Source organism: Hemitrygon akajei, chromosome 3, assembly GCF_048418815.1.
Source record: "Hemitrygon akajei chromosome 3, sHemAka1.3, whole genome shotgun sequence".
NCBI lineage: Eukaryota > Metazoa > Chordata > Chondrichthyes > Myliobatiformes > Dasyatidae > Hemitrygon > Hemitrygon akajei.
The window spans coordinates 172,954,263-172,971,679 of NC_133126.1; the positions used below are offsets into that span (position 1 = coordinate 172,954,263).

At 40.9% G+C, this 17,417-nt stretch overlaps 1 protein-coding gene and 1 pseudogene across 1 annotated transcript in view; one reads left to right on the forward strand and one right to left on the reverse strand.

Moving 5' to 3' along the window:
• daw1 (dynein assembly factor with WDR repeat domains 1) overlaps positions 1–14,757 on the reverse strand; it is a 57,258-nt gene extending 42,501 nt beyond the window's left edge. The window contains exons 1-4 of the mRNA XM_073041342.1: positions 14,694–14,757; positions 10,313–10,385; positions 5,294–5,438; positions 498–556 (exon numbers count right to left, since the gene is read on the reverse strand). Of these exons, the coding sequence (XP_072897443.1) occupies positions 498–556; positions 5,294–5,438; positions 10,313–10,385; positions 14,694–14,733 (317 nt within the window). The 5' untranslated portion in view covers positions 14,734–14,757. The remainder of the gene's footprint in view (positions 1–497; positions 557–5,293; positions 5,439–10,312; positions 10,386–14,693) is intronic.
• LOC140725632 (core histone macro-H2A.2 pseudogene) lies at positions 6,939–8,573 on the forward strand (annotated as a pseudogene).
• Positions 14,758–17,417: the final 2,660 nt, after the last annotated feature.

The following is a 17,417-nucleotide window of genomic DNA, read 5'->3' on the forward strand; positions in this document are numbered from 1 at the left end:
AAAGGGTATAAGAAGAGCTTTGACAAACTTGGATTGTTTTCTTTGGAGTATAAGAAGCTGGGAGGAGACCTAATAGAAGTTTTTTTTTAATTATAAGTGGCAAAGATAGAATGGAAAGTCAGAATCTTTTTCTCAATATAAAAATGTTATGCACTAGAGGACACACATTTAAGGTGAGAAGGGGAAAGGCTTAAAACAAATGTGCGAAGCAAGTTTTTTTTCACAACAGAAAATGACAGATGCGTGGAACAGGCTGCTAAGATTAGTGGTGGAAGCAGATATAATAGTGGTGTTTATGAGACTAATAGATAGAAATATGAATATGCAGGGAATGGAAGTACATGCATCATATACAGGTACAAGATACTTAGTTTAATTCAGTGTTATGTTCAGTGCGGACATTGCAGGTCAATGGAGCTGTTCCAATACTGTAACGTTCCGTATCCTATTAATGTGTCAAACACAAGCCATTAAAAGAAAGCAAGTGAGACACTTACCTGGAGCCAGCCTTGTTGAAAACAACATTTGTCAGTGGTAGTATATGTGCCCGAAGTACCTATGATAAAATAATCAGAAATATGACTTAGAATAGAACTTTACTGTTATTACTCAAGACAATGAGATTACAGTGGTACTCCAGTCCATGCAAAACTTATATTTACAATGCAAGTGGTATGGCTTAATTAAAAAGAAAATCCCATATTTACATGCAACAAGTGATTTTGATAGTCCATAGCACTCAAGCCAGGTTGGAGCATTATTCAGCAGCACTACAACGCTCGGGAAGAAGCTGTATTTCAGTCTTACTATCTTGGTGACTATGTTTCCTATCTCCTACCAGATGGCAAGAGACTAAATAAAGAGCATTTGGGATGGAACAAGATGGATCTTTAATGATGTTACGAGAATGCCAAATGCATTGAGAGTTGTAGGTTGTCTCCAGGTGTAGTAGTAAAGTCCCAGTGATGTGCTGAGCTGTCCAAACACCTACTGCAGTGCTTTCTCTTGCTAAAACTAGACTATCACACTATCAATACCTACATTAGTATACTCTATATCACACATTAATAGAAGTTGGCCTGCAATTTTTGGGGCATATTAGCTCTTAAAATTTAAGATTAACATAAAAGTTGTTAAAACATTCAATCATAATTAAGTTTCTTCAACCAAATAAGCTCTGAAAATTGGTTAACCACCATCACGAAAATGGGATAATAAAACTCCCTCCTTACACAGCTGGAGAAGAGGGCTGCTTATGTGAGAATGCTGTTCTTGGACAACAGTTCAGCATTCAACACCATAATTCCCTCCAGGTTTGACAAGAAGTTCAGAGACCTCGGTCTTCACCCTGCCATGTGTAGCTGGATCCTGGACTTCCTGTCAGATTGCCAACAGGTGGTAAGAGTGGCTCTCTCACCTCTGCCTCTCTGACCCTCAACACAGGTACCCCTCAGGACTGTGTCCTAAGCTCCCTCCTTTACTCTCTGTATACCCATGACTGTGTCACCACCCACAACTCCAACTTGCTAATTAAATTTGCTGACAACACTACACTGACTGGCTTAATCTTCAAATAATCATGAGGTGGCCTAATCTCAAATAGTAATGAGGCAGCCTACAAAGAAGAAGTCATCACTTTGTCACAGTGGTGTCAAGAAAACAACCTCTCCCTCAATGTCACAAAAACAAAGGAGCTGGTTGTGGATTACAGGAGAAATGGAGACAGGTTAACCCCTATTGACATCAATAGATCTGGAGTTGAAAGGGTGAACAGCTTTAAGTTCCTCATCATAAACATTACCGAGGATCTCATAGGGTCTGTACATACTGGCTGTGTGGTGAAAAAGGCACAACAGCACCCCTTTCACCTCAGACGGTTGAAGATGTTTGGTATGGGCCCCAAAATTCTAAGAACTTTCTATAGGGGCACAATTGAGAGCATCCTGACTGGCTGTATCACTGCTTGGTATGGGAACTGTACTTCATTCAATGGCAGGACTCTGCAGAGAGTGGTGCCGACAGCCAAGCACATCTGTAGACGTGAACTTCCCATTATACCGGACACTTACAGAGACAGGTGCGTAAAAAGGGCCCGAAGGTTCATTGGGGACCAAAGCCATCCGAACCACAAACTGTTCCAGCTGCTACCACCCAGGAAACGGTACCGCAGCATAAAAGCCAGGACCAATAGGATCCGGGACAGCTTCTTCCACCAGGCCATCAGACTGTTTAATTCATGCTTATGCAACTGTATTTCTATGTTATATTGACTATCCTGTTGTACATAATATTTATTATAAATTGCTATAATTGTACATTGCACATTTAGACGGAGACATATAAAGATTTTTACTTCTCATGTATGTGAAGGATGTAAGCAATAAAGTCAATTCAATTCAACTCCTGTTAATTGATCTCAATGTGAGATTGTGAATTGTTTTCTGATTTTTAACTAATCCCTTGATCTGAAGTCTGAGTAAACTTTCTGTTGATGACCAGTGTGATGTGTGATGAGCAAACCAGGCGGAGATGGGGGTCCAGAGTTGACCCCTCTGTGAACTATGCTGCTAACGAGAGAGAGAGAAGGGGGGGAGGCATCCTACACAGATGAGAGAGAGAGGGAGACACACACATAATTTAGTATTATGGCTTCTTCACTGATTATTTACCTTTGCTACAAGGACACTCTTCTTTGCTCGTTAACATTCTTGCTGAGACAGCAAGGAGTGGCCCAGCTTGATGGACATGGACATGGTCAGTTGATGGATGGCTGGTACCCCGGCAGGGGAGATAAAAAGCAGGTCTGCTCAGACACAGGCAGACATACCATGGAACACTGGAAGAGCATTGTGCACCCACAGGAAGGTGGGGGCTTGGAGGATCGATTTGGGGGAATCGATCAGAGGCTCTACAGCGTGTGAAAGCAGACCGGTGGGGGCTTGTGTGTGTGTCCACCCTCGCCTGGGTGACGGGCTCACCACTGAAGAACGGTCTGGCCGGGAACAGAGGGGTCACCGTCACAACAGCACAACAGAACAAGAAGACAACGGAAGGTTTGCCTGCTGCAACTGCTCACCTCTCGCTCTCTCTCTCTCCCCAACGGTACCACAGCAACTACCTCGACTTAAACTGAACTGAACTGAACTCTGCACCATCATACGACTATTCATTTACCCCTAGACTTCAATAGAGCTTGGTTTTGATTTATATTTCCACACTTCTGTATATATCATTGCTAACCTGTTTTATATGTATATTTGCATTTTTATTGTACTGTATTACTAGTTTACTAATAAACACTTTTAGTTACAGTAATACCAGACTCCAACATATCATTCCATTTCTGCTGGTTTGGTGACCCGGTCACGGGGTACGTGACACCAGTCTTCCATGAACTATCAAAGTTGTAAACAAGCTAGTGGATTATTCATTTTGCTTCATGCTGAGCTGCAAGAAGGGTTAATGGTTGCTCCAGATTTTAAAAAGCAAGATTTTTCTGCATATATTTGTGTTATTTTGTTATCAAACATTTTTAAAAATCATCTTGGAATTCATCAAATATTTTAGAGACACCTAATATTTTATTATTCTAAAATTCTATTAGGTGTCCTAAATAGAAATCCCTTTAATACCAGCATCAGTATTGCAGCTTATATAATATCATCTAGGACAATGTCAATCCTGTCACTGCTACCAATGAAAGCAAGTATTAGATAGATAGATAGATAGATACTTTATTCATCCCCATGGGGAAATTCAACTTTTTTTTCCAATGTCCCATACACTTGTTGTAGCAAAACTAATTACATACAATACTTAACTCAGTAAAAAATATGATATGCATCTAAATCACTATCTCAAAAAGCATTAATAATAGCTTTAAAAAAGTTCTTAAGTCCTGGCGGTTGAATTGTAAAGCCTAATGGCATTGGGGAGTATTGACCTCTTCGTCCTGTCTGAGGAGCATTGCATCGATAGTAACCTGTCGCTGAAACTGCTTCTCTGTCTCTGGATGGTGCTATGTAGAGGATGTTCAGAGTTTTCCATAATTGACCGTAGCCTACTCAGCGCCCTTCGCTCAGCTACCGATGTTAAACTCTCCAGCACTTTGCCCACGACAGAGCCCGCCTTTCTTACCAGCTTATTAAGATGTGAGGCGTCCCTCTTCTTAATGCTTCCTCCGCAACACACCACCACAAAGAAGAGGGCGCTCTCCACAACTGACCTATAGAACATCTTCAGCATCTCACTACAGACATTGAATGACGCCAACCTTCTAAGGAAGTACAGTCGACTCTGTGCCTTCCTGCACAAGGCATCTGTGTTGGCAGTCCAGTCTAGCTTCTCGTCTAACTGTACTCCCAGATACTTGTAGGTCTTAACCTGCTCCACACATTCTCCATTAATGATCACTGGCTCCATATGAGGCCTAGATCTCCTAAAGTCCACCACCATCTCCTTGGTCTTGGTGATATTGAGACGCAGGTAGTTTGAGTTGCACCATATCACAAAGTCCTGTATCAGTTTCCTATACTCCTCCTCCTCCTGTCCATTCCTGACACACCCCACTACTTATCTACTTAGGAACATAAGGGAGAAGAATGGGATTGCGGTAATAAGTTTTGCAAAGTACTCCAACTGATTTGCTGCTGGTGCTTCTGATTATTAAACCCCTTTTCCAAAAAGAAAGCAGAACTGTATTAAAGTTGAATAATGCATGTATTTGATGTGCTATCATGCTTGAATAGCTGTTGAAGGGGCTGTAAAGTGTGTGTGTGTGCGTGTGCGTGTGTGTGCATTATGTTTCAGAATAGGGCTCAATATTCAAGAGTATGATATAGTTAATGACTATTTGTTTCATGACTAACTGACAGAAACTTTTGCTAACTGATTGAAAGTTTCTAGTCATGCATTTTATGAGATACATGATTTTAAAATGCTTTGACAGACTTTAACCGTATATGTTAAGTTTGCTGAATTTGTCCAGACCCTCAGACCACGCTAGAAAATCTTCCACAATTTGCAAACCAGACCAGAACCATAATATGAATAGAAAAAGTGACAATTTTCTGATGTCAAACAAGATAACTCACTTGCATACCTGTCTTGATATTTTTGTTCAATTAGCTTTTTCATTAATAATATCACTACATTAGGGGAACAAGTTTAAGCTGCTATTACAAGATGTCTCTACATTAGTGTCAACAACCCTAGAAATAACTTTGTTCTAAAGCTCAATTTAATTTGTGACTAACAGAATATTTTACTTACTGACATGTGGGAAATTTATCACCTTAAAAAGATAGAATTTGTGATCATCCTGTTGACCAAGTTTTTCCTTGAGCCTTTGTACCAGCTGCTTCACCTGCTCTGTACGAGATGCAGTTATGAGGGGTTCAATCCTCCGGATTTCATCAACTACAGCATCTATATTTGCACTAGTTTAAATGTGCAACAAAAGAAAAATGTTAATTTCAAGAGTTTTCAAGTCAGAAGACACAGCAGAGTAGATAATGAAAGAGCAAATTAAAATATGAAGTTTATTAAAAAAAACTGCAATGGTAAAAAAAATCTACAAGGTCAAAGTTACATATTGAAATGTTAGCAAAGGATTATTATCTCAGCAAAATCTCATGCACTCCATGCATACTATGTGGCCTTACATTTGGAGAATATATACAGAGCCTATAAAAAATATTCACCTGCCTTGGAAGTTTTCATCTTTTATTGTTTTATAACATTGAATCACAGTGATTTAATTTGACTTCTTTTGACACTGCTCAACAGAAAAAGTCTTGTTTCTATAAAGTGAAAACAGATCTCTACAAAATGATATAAATTATTTACAAATATAAAACAAAATAATTTTTTGCATAAGTATTCACCCCCTTTAATATGACACACCAAGCCAATTGTTTTTAGAAGTCACGTAATTTGTTAAACAGAGATCACCTGTTGTGTGGTCAAGGTGTTTCAATTGATTGTGGTAAAAATGCACCTGTAGCTGGAAGGTCCAACTGCTGATGAGTCAGTATCCTGGCAAAAACTACACCATAAAGACAAAAGAACACTCCTAACAACTCCACAAAAAGGTTATTGAAAAGCACAAGCCAGGAGATGGATACAAGTAAATTCCCAAGTTAATGAATATCCCTTGAGTACAGTTAAGTTAATCATCAAGAAATGGAAAAAATATGACACAGTTGTAAATCTGCCTAGAGCAGGCCGTCCTCAAAAACGGAGTGACCATGCAAGAAGGGGACTAGTGAGGAAAGCCACCAAGAGACCTATGATAACTCTGCAGGAATTACAACCTTTACTGGCTGAGATGAGAGTGACTGTGCCTACATCAACTATTGCCCAGGTGCTTCACCAGTTGCACTTTATGAAAGAGTGGCAGAGATAGCCATTGTTGGAAAACAAAACTCATACGAAATCTAGGCTAGTTTACCAGAAAGCATGTGGGAGACTCTGAAGTCAGCTGGAAGAAGGTTCTATGGTCTGATGAAACCAAAATTGAGCTTTTTGACAATCAGATTAAATGTTGTTTGGCATAAGCCCAACACCACACCTCATCAAAAACACACCAACCGTACAGTGAAGCACAGTAGTAATTGCAACACGTTTCATTGCAGTAGGCCATGGAAAGCTTGCGAAGGTAGAGGGTAAAATGAATGCAGCAAAATTCAGGAAAATCCTGGAGGAAAACCTGTTGCACCCTGCAAGAGAACTGTGACCTGGGAGAAGATTTGTTTTCCATCAAGACTATGACCCAGCATAAGGCCAAAGCTACACAGGAATGACTTAAAAACAACAAAGTTAATGTCCTGGTCTAGCCAAGTCAGAGCCTAGAACTCAATCCAATTGAAAATTTGTGGGTGGCTACACAGGATTAATGGACGCCGAGGATCAACAGACTCCACTGTCACCTATCAAAGGAGATCTACAGGTGGTATTTTACTAACCCACAAATCGCAAGATGTCAGCTCGAAGTGGAAAAAAGAAACTGTCCAAGTTATCACGCTCAGCCAGAGCAGGAGTCATTTTTTCCTGTTGGCAGAATAATGTGTTATTTGCGGAAAGGAACATTCAAATACCGTATCGGGATCGGAGCACCTGTTTACCTGGCCGCAGTCATATAGTACCTGGCAGCTGAAATTTTGGAACTGGCTGGCAATGCAGCCAGAGATAATAAGAAGAGTAGAATAACTCCAAGGCACATTCTGTTGACAGTAGCAAATGAAGAACTAAATCAGTTACTAAGGGGAGTAACAATTGCGAGTGGTGGTGTGCTGCCCCGAATTCATCCTGAGCTACTGGCAAAGAAACGTGGTGCCAGAAGTAAAGTGGAAACCATTCTTTCTACACCATCAGAAAAGAAGGCAAAGAAAGCGAAGCCATCTCCAATCAAAAAATCTGCCAAGAAATCAGCTATCAAAAAGGCTGCAAAATCCAAATCAGCCAGAAAGGGTAAACGAATAGTAAGCAGTAAGGAAGGAGCATCTAGTTCTACATCAGATGATGTACCTGGTGAAGGCTTCACAATTCTTCCAACAAAGAGCCTTTTCCTGGGGCAGAAGCTGTCATTGACACAGAGTGAAATCAGTAACATCGGTTCAGTTAAGGTTGAGTGCATCGTCAACCCAACAAATGCTGAAATAGACCTTAAAGAGGACATTGGTAATGCGTTAGAAAAAGCAGGGAGGAAGGAATTTTTAGACGCTGTGAAAGAGCTCTGGAAATCTAATGGATGTTTGGAAGTAATTGGAGCCGTTTTGGGCCAGGCTCCTGGACTGCCAGCCAAATTCATCATTCACTGTAATATCTCACAATGGGAAATGGATAAATGTGAAGAACAACTGGAAAAAACTATGAAGAATTGTTTGACCTTAGCGAATGAAAAGAAACTGAAATCAATTGCTTTCCCACCCATTGTCAGCAGCAGAAATTGCTTCTCGAAGCACATTGCAGCACAGCACATCCTCAAGGCCATCTCCAATTATTTTATTAATACAGCATCATCATCATTGAAGAACATCTTTTTTGTCCTATTTGACAGTGGAAGTATTGGTATCTATGTGCAGGAAATGGCAAAACTTGACATAAAGTAACCTTTTTTTTTAAATGACAAGCTGGGAATTTTAAACAGCATTTTGTCCAACAATGCAGAAAAGTATGCGTGTGAGTGTGTGTTTAAAAAGTAAGAGAAGGTGCAAAGTATGAGTTCTGTGATCACAAACATGGTCTGAAGTTTGAAGTGTAAACTTTTGATTACATTTTTAATGCACTCCTCCCAAATCAGGAAAATGTTTTGAAATTTACTTGTGAAAAAAATCAGAAAACAACCTTGATACTGTGCATCTTTTACAGTTCTTTTGTGATTTTACTAAAATTTTAAAAGTTTAGATTTTTAAAAGAAAATTGTGACATTTAACTGTCTAGTAGAAAATATATCAGGCTAGAAGATTTTGACTTCATGAAATTGTAGTTTTAAATATTTGTTTTGTTAAGCTAATACATTTGGTTTCACATTCCAGTATGTAATGAAACAGCAATCAGGCTGCATTATGTCTCCTAATTCCTAAATAATAAAACTTTTTAAAAGATCTGAAAAAAAAAGAAAATTTGTAGGTGGGCTGGAAAAGGGCTGTTCACTCATAGTCCCCTAGCAATCTGACGGAGCTTGAGCAGTTTTGTAAAGAATGGGGAAAAATTGCAGGGTCCATATGTGCAAAGCTGATAGAGACCTATCCACACATATGCAAGGCTGTAATTGCTGCCAAAGGTGCATCTACTAAATACTGAGTTGAAGGGGTGAATAATTATGCAATTACTTTGTGTTTAATAATTGTAATAAATTTAGACCAACTTGTAGAAATTTGTTTTCACTTTGACACAAAAGAGTCTTTTCTGTTGATCAGTGTCCAAAACAGCCAAATTAAATCCACTGTGATTCAATGTTGTAAAACAATAAAACATGAAAACTTCCAAAGGGGAAGTTTATAGGCACTGTATATATAAGTACCGGTATATTCTTCATACTTGATCTCTGCAAATACATAAATCTATATCATTTTTAATTTAAAGGCAAAGGCATCATGTAAATGATATATAACTGTGGCTAGACCATTCTGAAAGTACTGTGAACAATTCTGACTTTTATATTACAAGAGATGTATTGTAAATAATGAAAAAAATGTACATGGATGATACCTTAAATAAGAGGGTATTTCTATCAAGTAAAAGTAAAAGGGAAGACTGGAATTACTTTGTTCGGGGAAGAAAAAGAGTGAGCAGTAACCTGAAGAGGTCAGTAACACTTTAAAATGGTCTAATGGGGTAAAACTATAGAAGATGTTTGCATGGTCAAAGGACAGAACCAGAGCCCATAGATATCCAATAATTATTAATGATTCTGAAAGTGAATTTACAGAAACATCTTTGTCTTTGGTATAAGTGGATTGTGTTCTTGTTCAAGTTTATGATTGTAGGCATATACAATATACAGGATATGTATGCTTATGACAACAAGGGTATAAATGCCTTGAAAAGGAGCTTTGTTTTGCAACAGCACCTTAAATATGAGAGTAAATCTATCATTCTGAGTTCAATTCTGGCACTGACTAAGCAGTCACTGTACCCACAGGAGGGGAAGTTGTCAGCAACCTCAGTACGAGGTACTGTATTTCAGGTGGGCTCTGCCTGCCTGATGAGACCAAGATGAGGTGGATCTGACAGTCAAGTGAGGGTGGGCTGGTTAAGGGATACCACCAGCCATCTGAGATCAATACAGTGAAGTACAACAGCTAGATCAGACCAGATGAAAGTGAACTGTCAGTCATGTGATTCTGGGGGAAGGGAGTGCAGGTTATCAGATGAGACCTGGATCAGGGAGCATTGCTTGCTGGATAACATTAGGGGTGAGGTCCAGTACAAGGCAAATGAGTCTGCGGTGAGACCATGGAATGCGTGAGTTTTCCCTGGGTGCTCCAGTTTCCTCTCACGGTACTGGGTAGTTAACTGGTCATTGCAAATTGTCCCGTGATTAGGTTAGGGTTAATCAAGGTTGTGGGGGTTACTGGGGCAGGACAGCTCAAAGGGTCTTCTCTGTGCTGTGTTGCAAAATAAATAATATAAACTTAACATATATCATACAGAACAGTCATGTTTATTGAAATTAGTCAGACAATTGTATTTATGAGAGTAGTTATAACAAGAATGAACCTAGGATATGTTAATTGACTTGGTTGAGGAAGGGTGGCAAGATGCTTTGAGTTTTATCTAACTTCTATTCATCAGAAATCAAACTTACGCTGGTGTCAAGTCAAGTAAATCAATGGATTTGCTCTTTGTCTCCCCTCCTTTCTCATATTCCAAAATAATTCCTATTTAAAATAAAAGTATTGTAAAGAAGTTAGACATTGTAAAATTCATCCTCCCCTCCAAACACATCTTCTAATCCTGAACAGTCTCAAGATTTTTGAGAGATCAGGAACTAAGGAAACAATGGAAAAGCAATGATTCTAACAAAATTGCATCAAATAGTGGCATGGGTTTGTGACCACAGATCTGACACCCTAAATGGGCTCAGTATGTTCCTCAGCACACCGTTTGGTTGGTAGTTCCCCTTACAGTAATCTCTCTACACAGGTGGGAACCCCGCCCACCACCATCAAGGTCTCACTTGATCAGCTCTTCACCTTGGTCTCACCTCACTGGCAGTGCATTCTCACCACAGCCTCATTCTAGTTTGCAGTGTCCACTCAGCTGACAAGCAATGTCCCTTACCTCAGCCACTCCTAGATAACAAAGCAATCCCAGCTAGTCTCAAGCAGCTAGAGCGCTGTTAACCCAGCATTACACAATGAGTTACTACTTCACCTCGGACTCATTTGCCTTGTACTGGACCTCACCGATAACGTTACCTAGCAAACAATACTCCCTAATCCAAGTCTCATCTGATAAACAACACTCACTTCCCCCAGCATCACATGATTGGCAGCTCACTTTCATCTGGTCTAATCTAACTGGTTGTACTTCATCATGCTGATCTCAAATGGCTATAGGTATCCCTAAACCAGACCACCCTCACCTGACTGGCAGACCAATCTCACCTTGGTCTCATCTGGTAGGCAGAAACCACCTACAGTACCTCACACTTATCTCACTTGTTGACATTTTCCTCTCCTGTGGCCTATCACACCCTCACCTGATAATCAGTGCAGTCTCACCACAGCCCCTCACCCCAGCTATGATCAAGTGATTGCCTGGAAGAGTACAGGTGTTCCCCCCCCCCCCCCCCACCACAAAGGTAGAGCATTCTTATGAAACCTTTCTTAAGCTGAAATGGCATAAAGCGAAGAACCATTAACTTATATGGGAAAAATTTTCGTAAAAACTAAAATCCTCTTTGTAATGCAAAAACAGGTTAATAATGTAGGTCTTTTGTAAAAGTGAAGTGGCGCAAAGCGAACATTCGTAAAGCAGGGGATACCTGTATAAGTGAGAGTAAGCATTCGACATGGACTAGAAGGGCTGAGATGGCCTATTTCCATGCTGTAATTGTTATATGGTTAATATAGAAGCATGTGCATGAGGGCATGAGATAACTTCAGCAGAGAAGATCAAGGAAAATCCAAAGAGATTTTACAAGTATATTAAGGGAAAACGAGTAACTATAGAGAGGACAGGACCTGTCAAAGATCAAAGGGAACAGCTTTGTGTGGAGCTACAGGAGATGATCAAGGTCCTTAAAGAATATTTCCTCTCTGTATTATCATGAAGTAACATATGAAAACTTTGGAAATAGGAGAAGTCAACTGGAAGATCCAGAATAGTCCACATTACAGTAGAGGTGTAGATGGATATCTTAAAAGGTATGAAAGTAGATATATCTCCAGGACTTGATCCAGGTATATCCAAGATCACTGTGCAAGATAGGGAAGAAATTATGGGAGCCCTGGCTAAGATTTTTGCATGATTGCTAGCCACAGATGAAGTACCAGTAGACTGGAGGAAATGAATGTTTATTTAATAAGGGTGGCAAAGAAAAATCTGGGAACTTTAGACATCTAACATCTGTCGTAGGTAAGTTACTGAACTGGAAAAACAGGGGTGATTGGGTAGTCAACACGGATTTCAGCATGAGGGATCACGTCTTATAAATTTGATTTGAGTTTTCTGATGAGGTGACCAAAAATGTTGATGAGGGTGGAACAATATAAGTGCTTTCAATGGAGTTCAGTAAGGCCTTTGATAAGGCTCCAAGTGGTAAACAGCTCTGGAAGGTGTAATCACATGGACTCAAGGGAGAACTTGCTAAATGGATGGTTGAAAGCAGAGGATGAGACTAAAAAGTTGATTTTCAGACTGGAGGCCAGTAACTATTGATGTGCTTCAGGTGCTAGTGCTGGACACAATGTGGTTTATCATCTACAGCATATCAATGATTTGGATAAAACTGTACAAGATATGGTTAGTATGCAAGTCTGCAGATGACACTAAAATAAGTGGGTCAGCAGACAATGAAGGATAGCAAAAATTATAAGAGTTCTTCAAAGTTCAAAGTAAATTTATTATCAAAGTACATATATGTCACCATATATGTCAACCCTGAGATTCGTTTTCTTACTCAGTTAACTCAAGAAACATAATAGAATTGATGAAAGATCCCAGCAGGAGAGACAAACAACCAATGTGCAAAGGACAACACAAACTGTGCAAATATGAAAGACAGAAAACAATAAATAAATAAATAAATAAATAAACATACAGACAGACAGACAAACAGGTAATAAATATGGAGAATGTGAGATTATGAGTCCTTGAAAATGAGTCCACAGGTTGTGGGAGAGTTCAGTGATGGGACAAGTGACATTAACTGAAGTTATCCCCACTGGTTCTAGTTGAGGAGCAATAACTGTTCCTGAACCTTGTGGTGCAAATCCTGATGCTCCTGTACCTTCTTCCTGATGGAGCAGAGAGAAGAGAGTATAACCTCGGTGGTGGGGGTCCTTAATGATAGGTGTTTGTTGATAGTAGACAGGGTGGTGATAAAAGCTTTTGGCACACCGGCCTTCTTAAGTCAGACAAGGAGTATTTTAGATGGAAGACCATGCTGTGGTTTTACAGGATGTTGGTGAGGCCTCAATTGAATATTGTGTCAGTTTTGGTCATTCTGCTATAGGGAAGATGTTACTAAAATAGAGATGCTGCAAGGACTTTAGGGACTTTTGGAAGAGGCTGGACATTCCTAGAGCAAAGGAGATCAACCGTGATCTTATAGAGGTATTTAAAATTATAAGAGGCATAGATAGGGTGAATTGTGTTCAGTCTTTTTCCTAGATTTGGGGAATCAAGATTTAAGAAGAATGAGGGGCAATTATTTTTTTTTTACGCAAAAGGAGGTATGTGCATGGAATCAGCTATCAAAGGAATTGATTGAGGCAGATAAAATAATAACTTTTAAAATACATTTGAACATGGTACATGGATTGGAAAGGTTTAGAGGATTATGAGCCAAGCATCCGCAAATGGGACTAACTTGAATAGAGTATCTTGGAAATGGGCTGAAGGGCCTGTTAGCATACTTCATAACTCTATAATTTTATGATTACTCTATCATCCTAGCTTAATCCAGCTACTAGATAAAATTTCAAAGTTAAGTTAATTGGTTATGTAAATATATGTCACCATTTACCACCCTGAGCTTTATTTTCTTGCAGGCAATCAAGTAAATACAAGAAACACCATAGAATCAATGAAAGCTCACACCCAACATGATAGACAAATAACCAATGTGTAAAAAAACTGTACAGATACAAAACGAAAAAAGAAAAATAAATAATAAATAAATATCAAGAACATGAGATGAAGTATCCTTGAAAGTGAGTCCATAGTTTATGGGAAGTTATCTCATCTGGTTCAAGATTCTGATGTATGAAAGGTAATAACTGTTCCTGAACCTGGTGGCGTGAGTCCTGAGGTTTCTGTACCTTCTTCTTGATGGCAACAGCAAGAAGAGAGCATGACATGGATGGTGGGATCACTGATGATGGATGCTGCAACAACACTCTATGTATATGTGCTCAATTGTGGGGAGGGCTTTACCCATGTTCAATTGGGCTGTATCCACTACTTTTTGTAGGGTTTTCCGTACAAGGGCATTGGTGTTTCCATACCAGGCCATGATGCACCCAGTCAATATACTCTCCACCACACATCTACAGACGATAGTCAAAGTTTTATATGACATGGGGAATCTTCACAAACTTCTTAGAAGGTAGTGACACTGTACTCCAGCTTCATTTGACTAGCATTGCCCTCTCTCATACCAAACAGTAATTTCTCCTTGCAGGCCTCTCCTGAAAATAAGTCCCATCTCATCACAACCTTACCTTGAAACTTCAGTCTCTCCATGCAATGCACCCTCAAACTGTAACAACCTGGCTGGCAGTTAATCAAATTGCTCTCTCGGCATGGTATCAACAGATAGTCAGCTCCCCCTCATCCAGTCCCACCAGGTAGGTAGTCAGTCCCTCCAGGCAGACAATTCCCCTTCAATCAGTCTTGCCAGGCAGGCGGTTCCCCCTCACTCATTTCCACCAAGTAGACTGTGAATCCTCATTCGACCCCAGCAAGTGCAGTAGTCCTCCTTTCTCCAACATCCCTCATCCCCTTTCCCCGGGCCTTACCTGGGGGATAGTACCGCAGGAGGAACCTCTTCAGTTTCATCTTTCTGTTAAGTGCGTCCTTCTGTCGCCTAGCAACGAAACGGCTACCGAGCCTGCGCACTGCCCCGTCGGTCCGTACCGCGCATGCGCTCCTTCTGAACGCAGCGGAGGGAGGTGTTGGCGGAAGAATGGGGTTTTGCTCACGGTGAGAGGTGTCTCTCCTGAGCTGAGAGTACTTCTCGGCTCCATCGAGCAAATTAAAACTAAGTTCTTGTTCAAAAAAAATTCGTATTCCTAAATTGAGGAGGAATTACTTTCTCTTCTGTGTGGCTGACGAGGCTAAAATGAACAGGCAAGACAGCATCTGCAGATGCTGGAAATCCGAGTAACACACACACACAATATGCTGGAGGAACTCAGTAGGCCAGGCAGCATCTAGGAAAAGAGATGCTGCACGGCCTGCTGAGCTCCTCCAGCATTTTGTGTGTATTGAGGCTAAAATGAAAACTGCAGACTCTTCCACAAAATAAAACACACAAACTGCTTTTGAAACTCAGGATGCCAGACAAATGAGGAGTGAAATAAACAATCGATCTTTCGAATCCGAGACCCTACATCGGGACTCGAGTCTCTGCTTGGAGGCGCTTCCACAGATGGGGCAGGTGAAGTTCATAACCTTCCAACTACTTGCAGGTCACCCCAAATACTTCACTTCCACTTTTGAGACTCTTAGGAATCTGTAGGGATGGTGCATTTGAGGAGAGCATGTATGTTCTAGCTGTCTGGTAAACCTGTCATCTGGCAGTGCAGAGGGCAGAATGTCAGTTTTAGGGTTCTGGAGATACTGTGCTTCGAGAGGGCACTTTTGGCGATTCCTTACAGGGAATTTGGAGGATTTTGAGTAAACAACATTGGTGGCATTTTCTCACTTCCTTGAGATGATGGTTGTTGGTTGTCTAGGTCTCAGAAAAACTAAAGGAAGGTTGGAATAGCTTCTTTGCAGAAGATCATGAATTTCTGAGATCCTGATCTCCAAATGTATGCAAGAAATTTTAGATGTATTTAGAGTAATTTCCATTTCAGAGCCTCTCAATGATGTGAATAATTAAAAACTAGCAAAAGGAATGATTTTGTGCTTGGTGGCTCAGACAAAGCAGGAAGATTGTTAATATAGTAATTTTCTTGGTGACTCCCTAACATAAAGCTATTTTTTAAAGGGGACAATTATCACACACAATAGCTGGTACACCAAATAGACATGCCGGCAGGAAGGTCTCCCAGAATTTCTGTTTTATTAGATGTGTTTAGCCTTATTGAAGAATTCCACTCAATTCAGTCAACTTCACACACTTTGTTTTTGGATTTAGTTGTATTGCTTCTTATTTCTTACTTTGACCGCATTAGTGGAATAGCCCGATAGGCGCGGTAACCTATCCAGGTGCGTGATTGAATGGGCAATTTTTAGGCCACCTTTTCTAGGCCCTTCCCCAATTGGGGTGCGCAGTGCGGTCCCTAAATAGGGCTGCTCAGTCACACAGGGGTCTGCCGAAAACAGCTGCCACTCAGTCCCAGCTGCTAGCGACCAAATACCCTGTGCCGCTGCCATGCAGGGTTCTGACTAGGAGCTCCCAGTCCATTCGTACCTGCTCCCGTTGTCAGACACCCCATCGCCGTCAGACTTCAACCATATGTAAAGTCTAGGTATTTTTCACCGTGGTCAGAGGTGGAGACCTGCGCATGGAAGATATTAAAGTGCCACAGGGTGTGCACCATCCCCAGTAGCACTATCTTCACCATAATGACGTAAATCCTGGTGCAAGGGTGAACCCAGGACAACCGGTCCCACATATTGGCTGCAGGAGGCTGCCGGGTCCTTTGTCTGTTAAGGTCTGCCTATTGCGCGCCACCAGCGCATTGCTTTTCTGTCAGGGTGTGCTCCCTTAGCCTTGTCTCAACAGACTTACCACAAGGCACTGGGGCTACTTACCCATAGCTGGGACAGTGGTTGACGGGGCGCCAGGGCGTATCCACACAGTGGTGGGCCTGCACGCCACATCTCTGGGGCCCACTGCTGCTCCCAAGATTCCCTGTAGTTTAGCCTGGGCCCGTAAGATACCCAGATTCCACGTGTGGCCCCGAGGAGGCACTGCAGTTGGTGGTAGAGAGGCTCTGTACTGGCAAAAGGAGGCTTACACACTCGGCTCCTCTTTTCACCCTCTGTTGAGAAGGCTTACCAGCAGCAATAGCTGTAAGCAGAGACTAGCAAGCAGACAGCACCATGTGGCAGACAGCATGCAACATGCACTAACTACAAGCACTACTACACTACTGCACTAGACGCTTCACACACACCCTGTGAGCAAATACTCCACCCCCACACAGGATTTAGATCTAGTTCATGATATAATCACAATACTTGTCTCTCAACACACACAGACCAAAATGAGGAAGCCAATTTAAGGGAGAGGTTGGGAAAGCTGGTGGAAGTGAAGGTATTTCGAATCAAAATATTGAGGTTAATTTTGGTAGATTCAGTACTGTGCAAAAGTCTTAAGCACATATTTATATATATGTAGCTAGTGTGCCTAAGACTTTTGCACAGTACAATAGTAATTTTATACATTGCATTGTACTGCTGCCACAAAAAAAAACAAATTTCATAACATATGTGAGTACTGAGATTCTGATATGGTCTCTATTAGGAAATGAGAATGGGAAGGGGTCAGGGAGAGGGGAATCATGGTT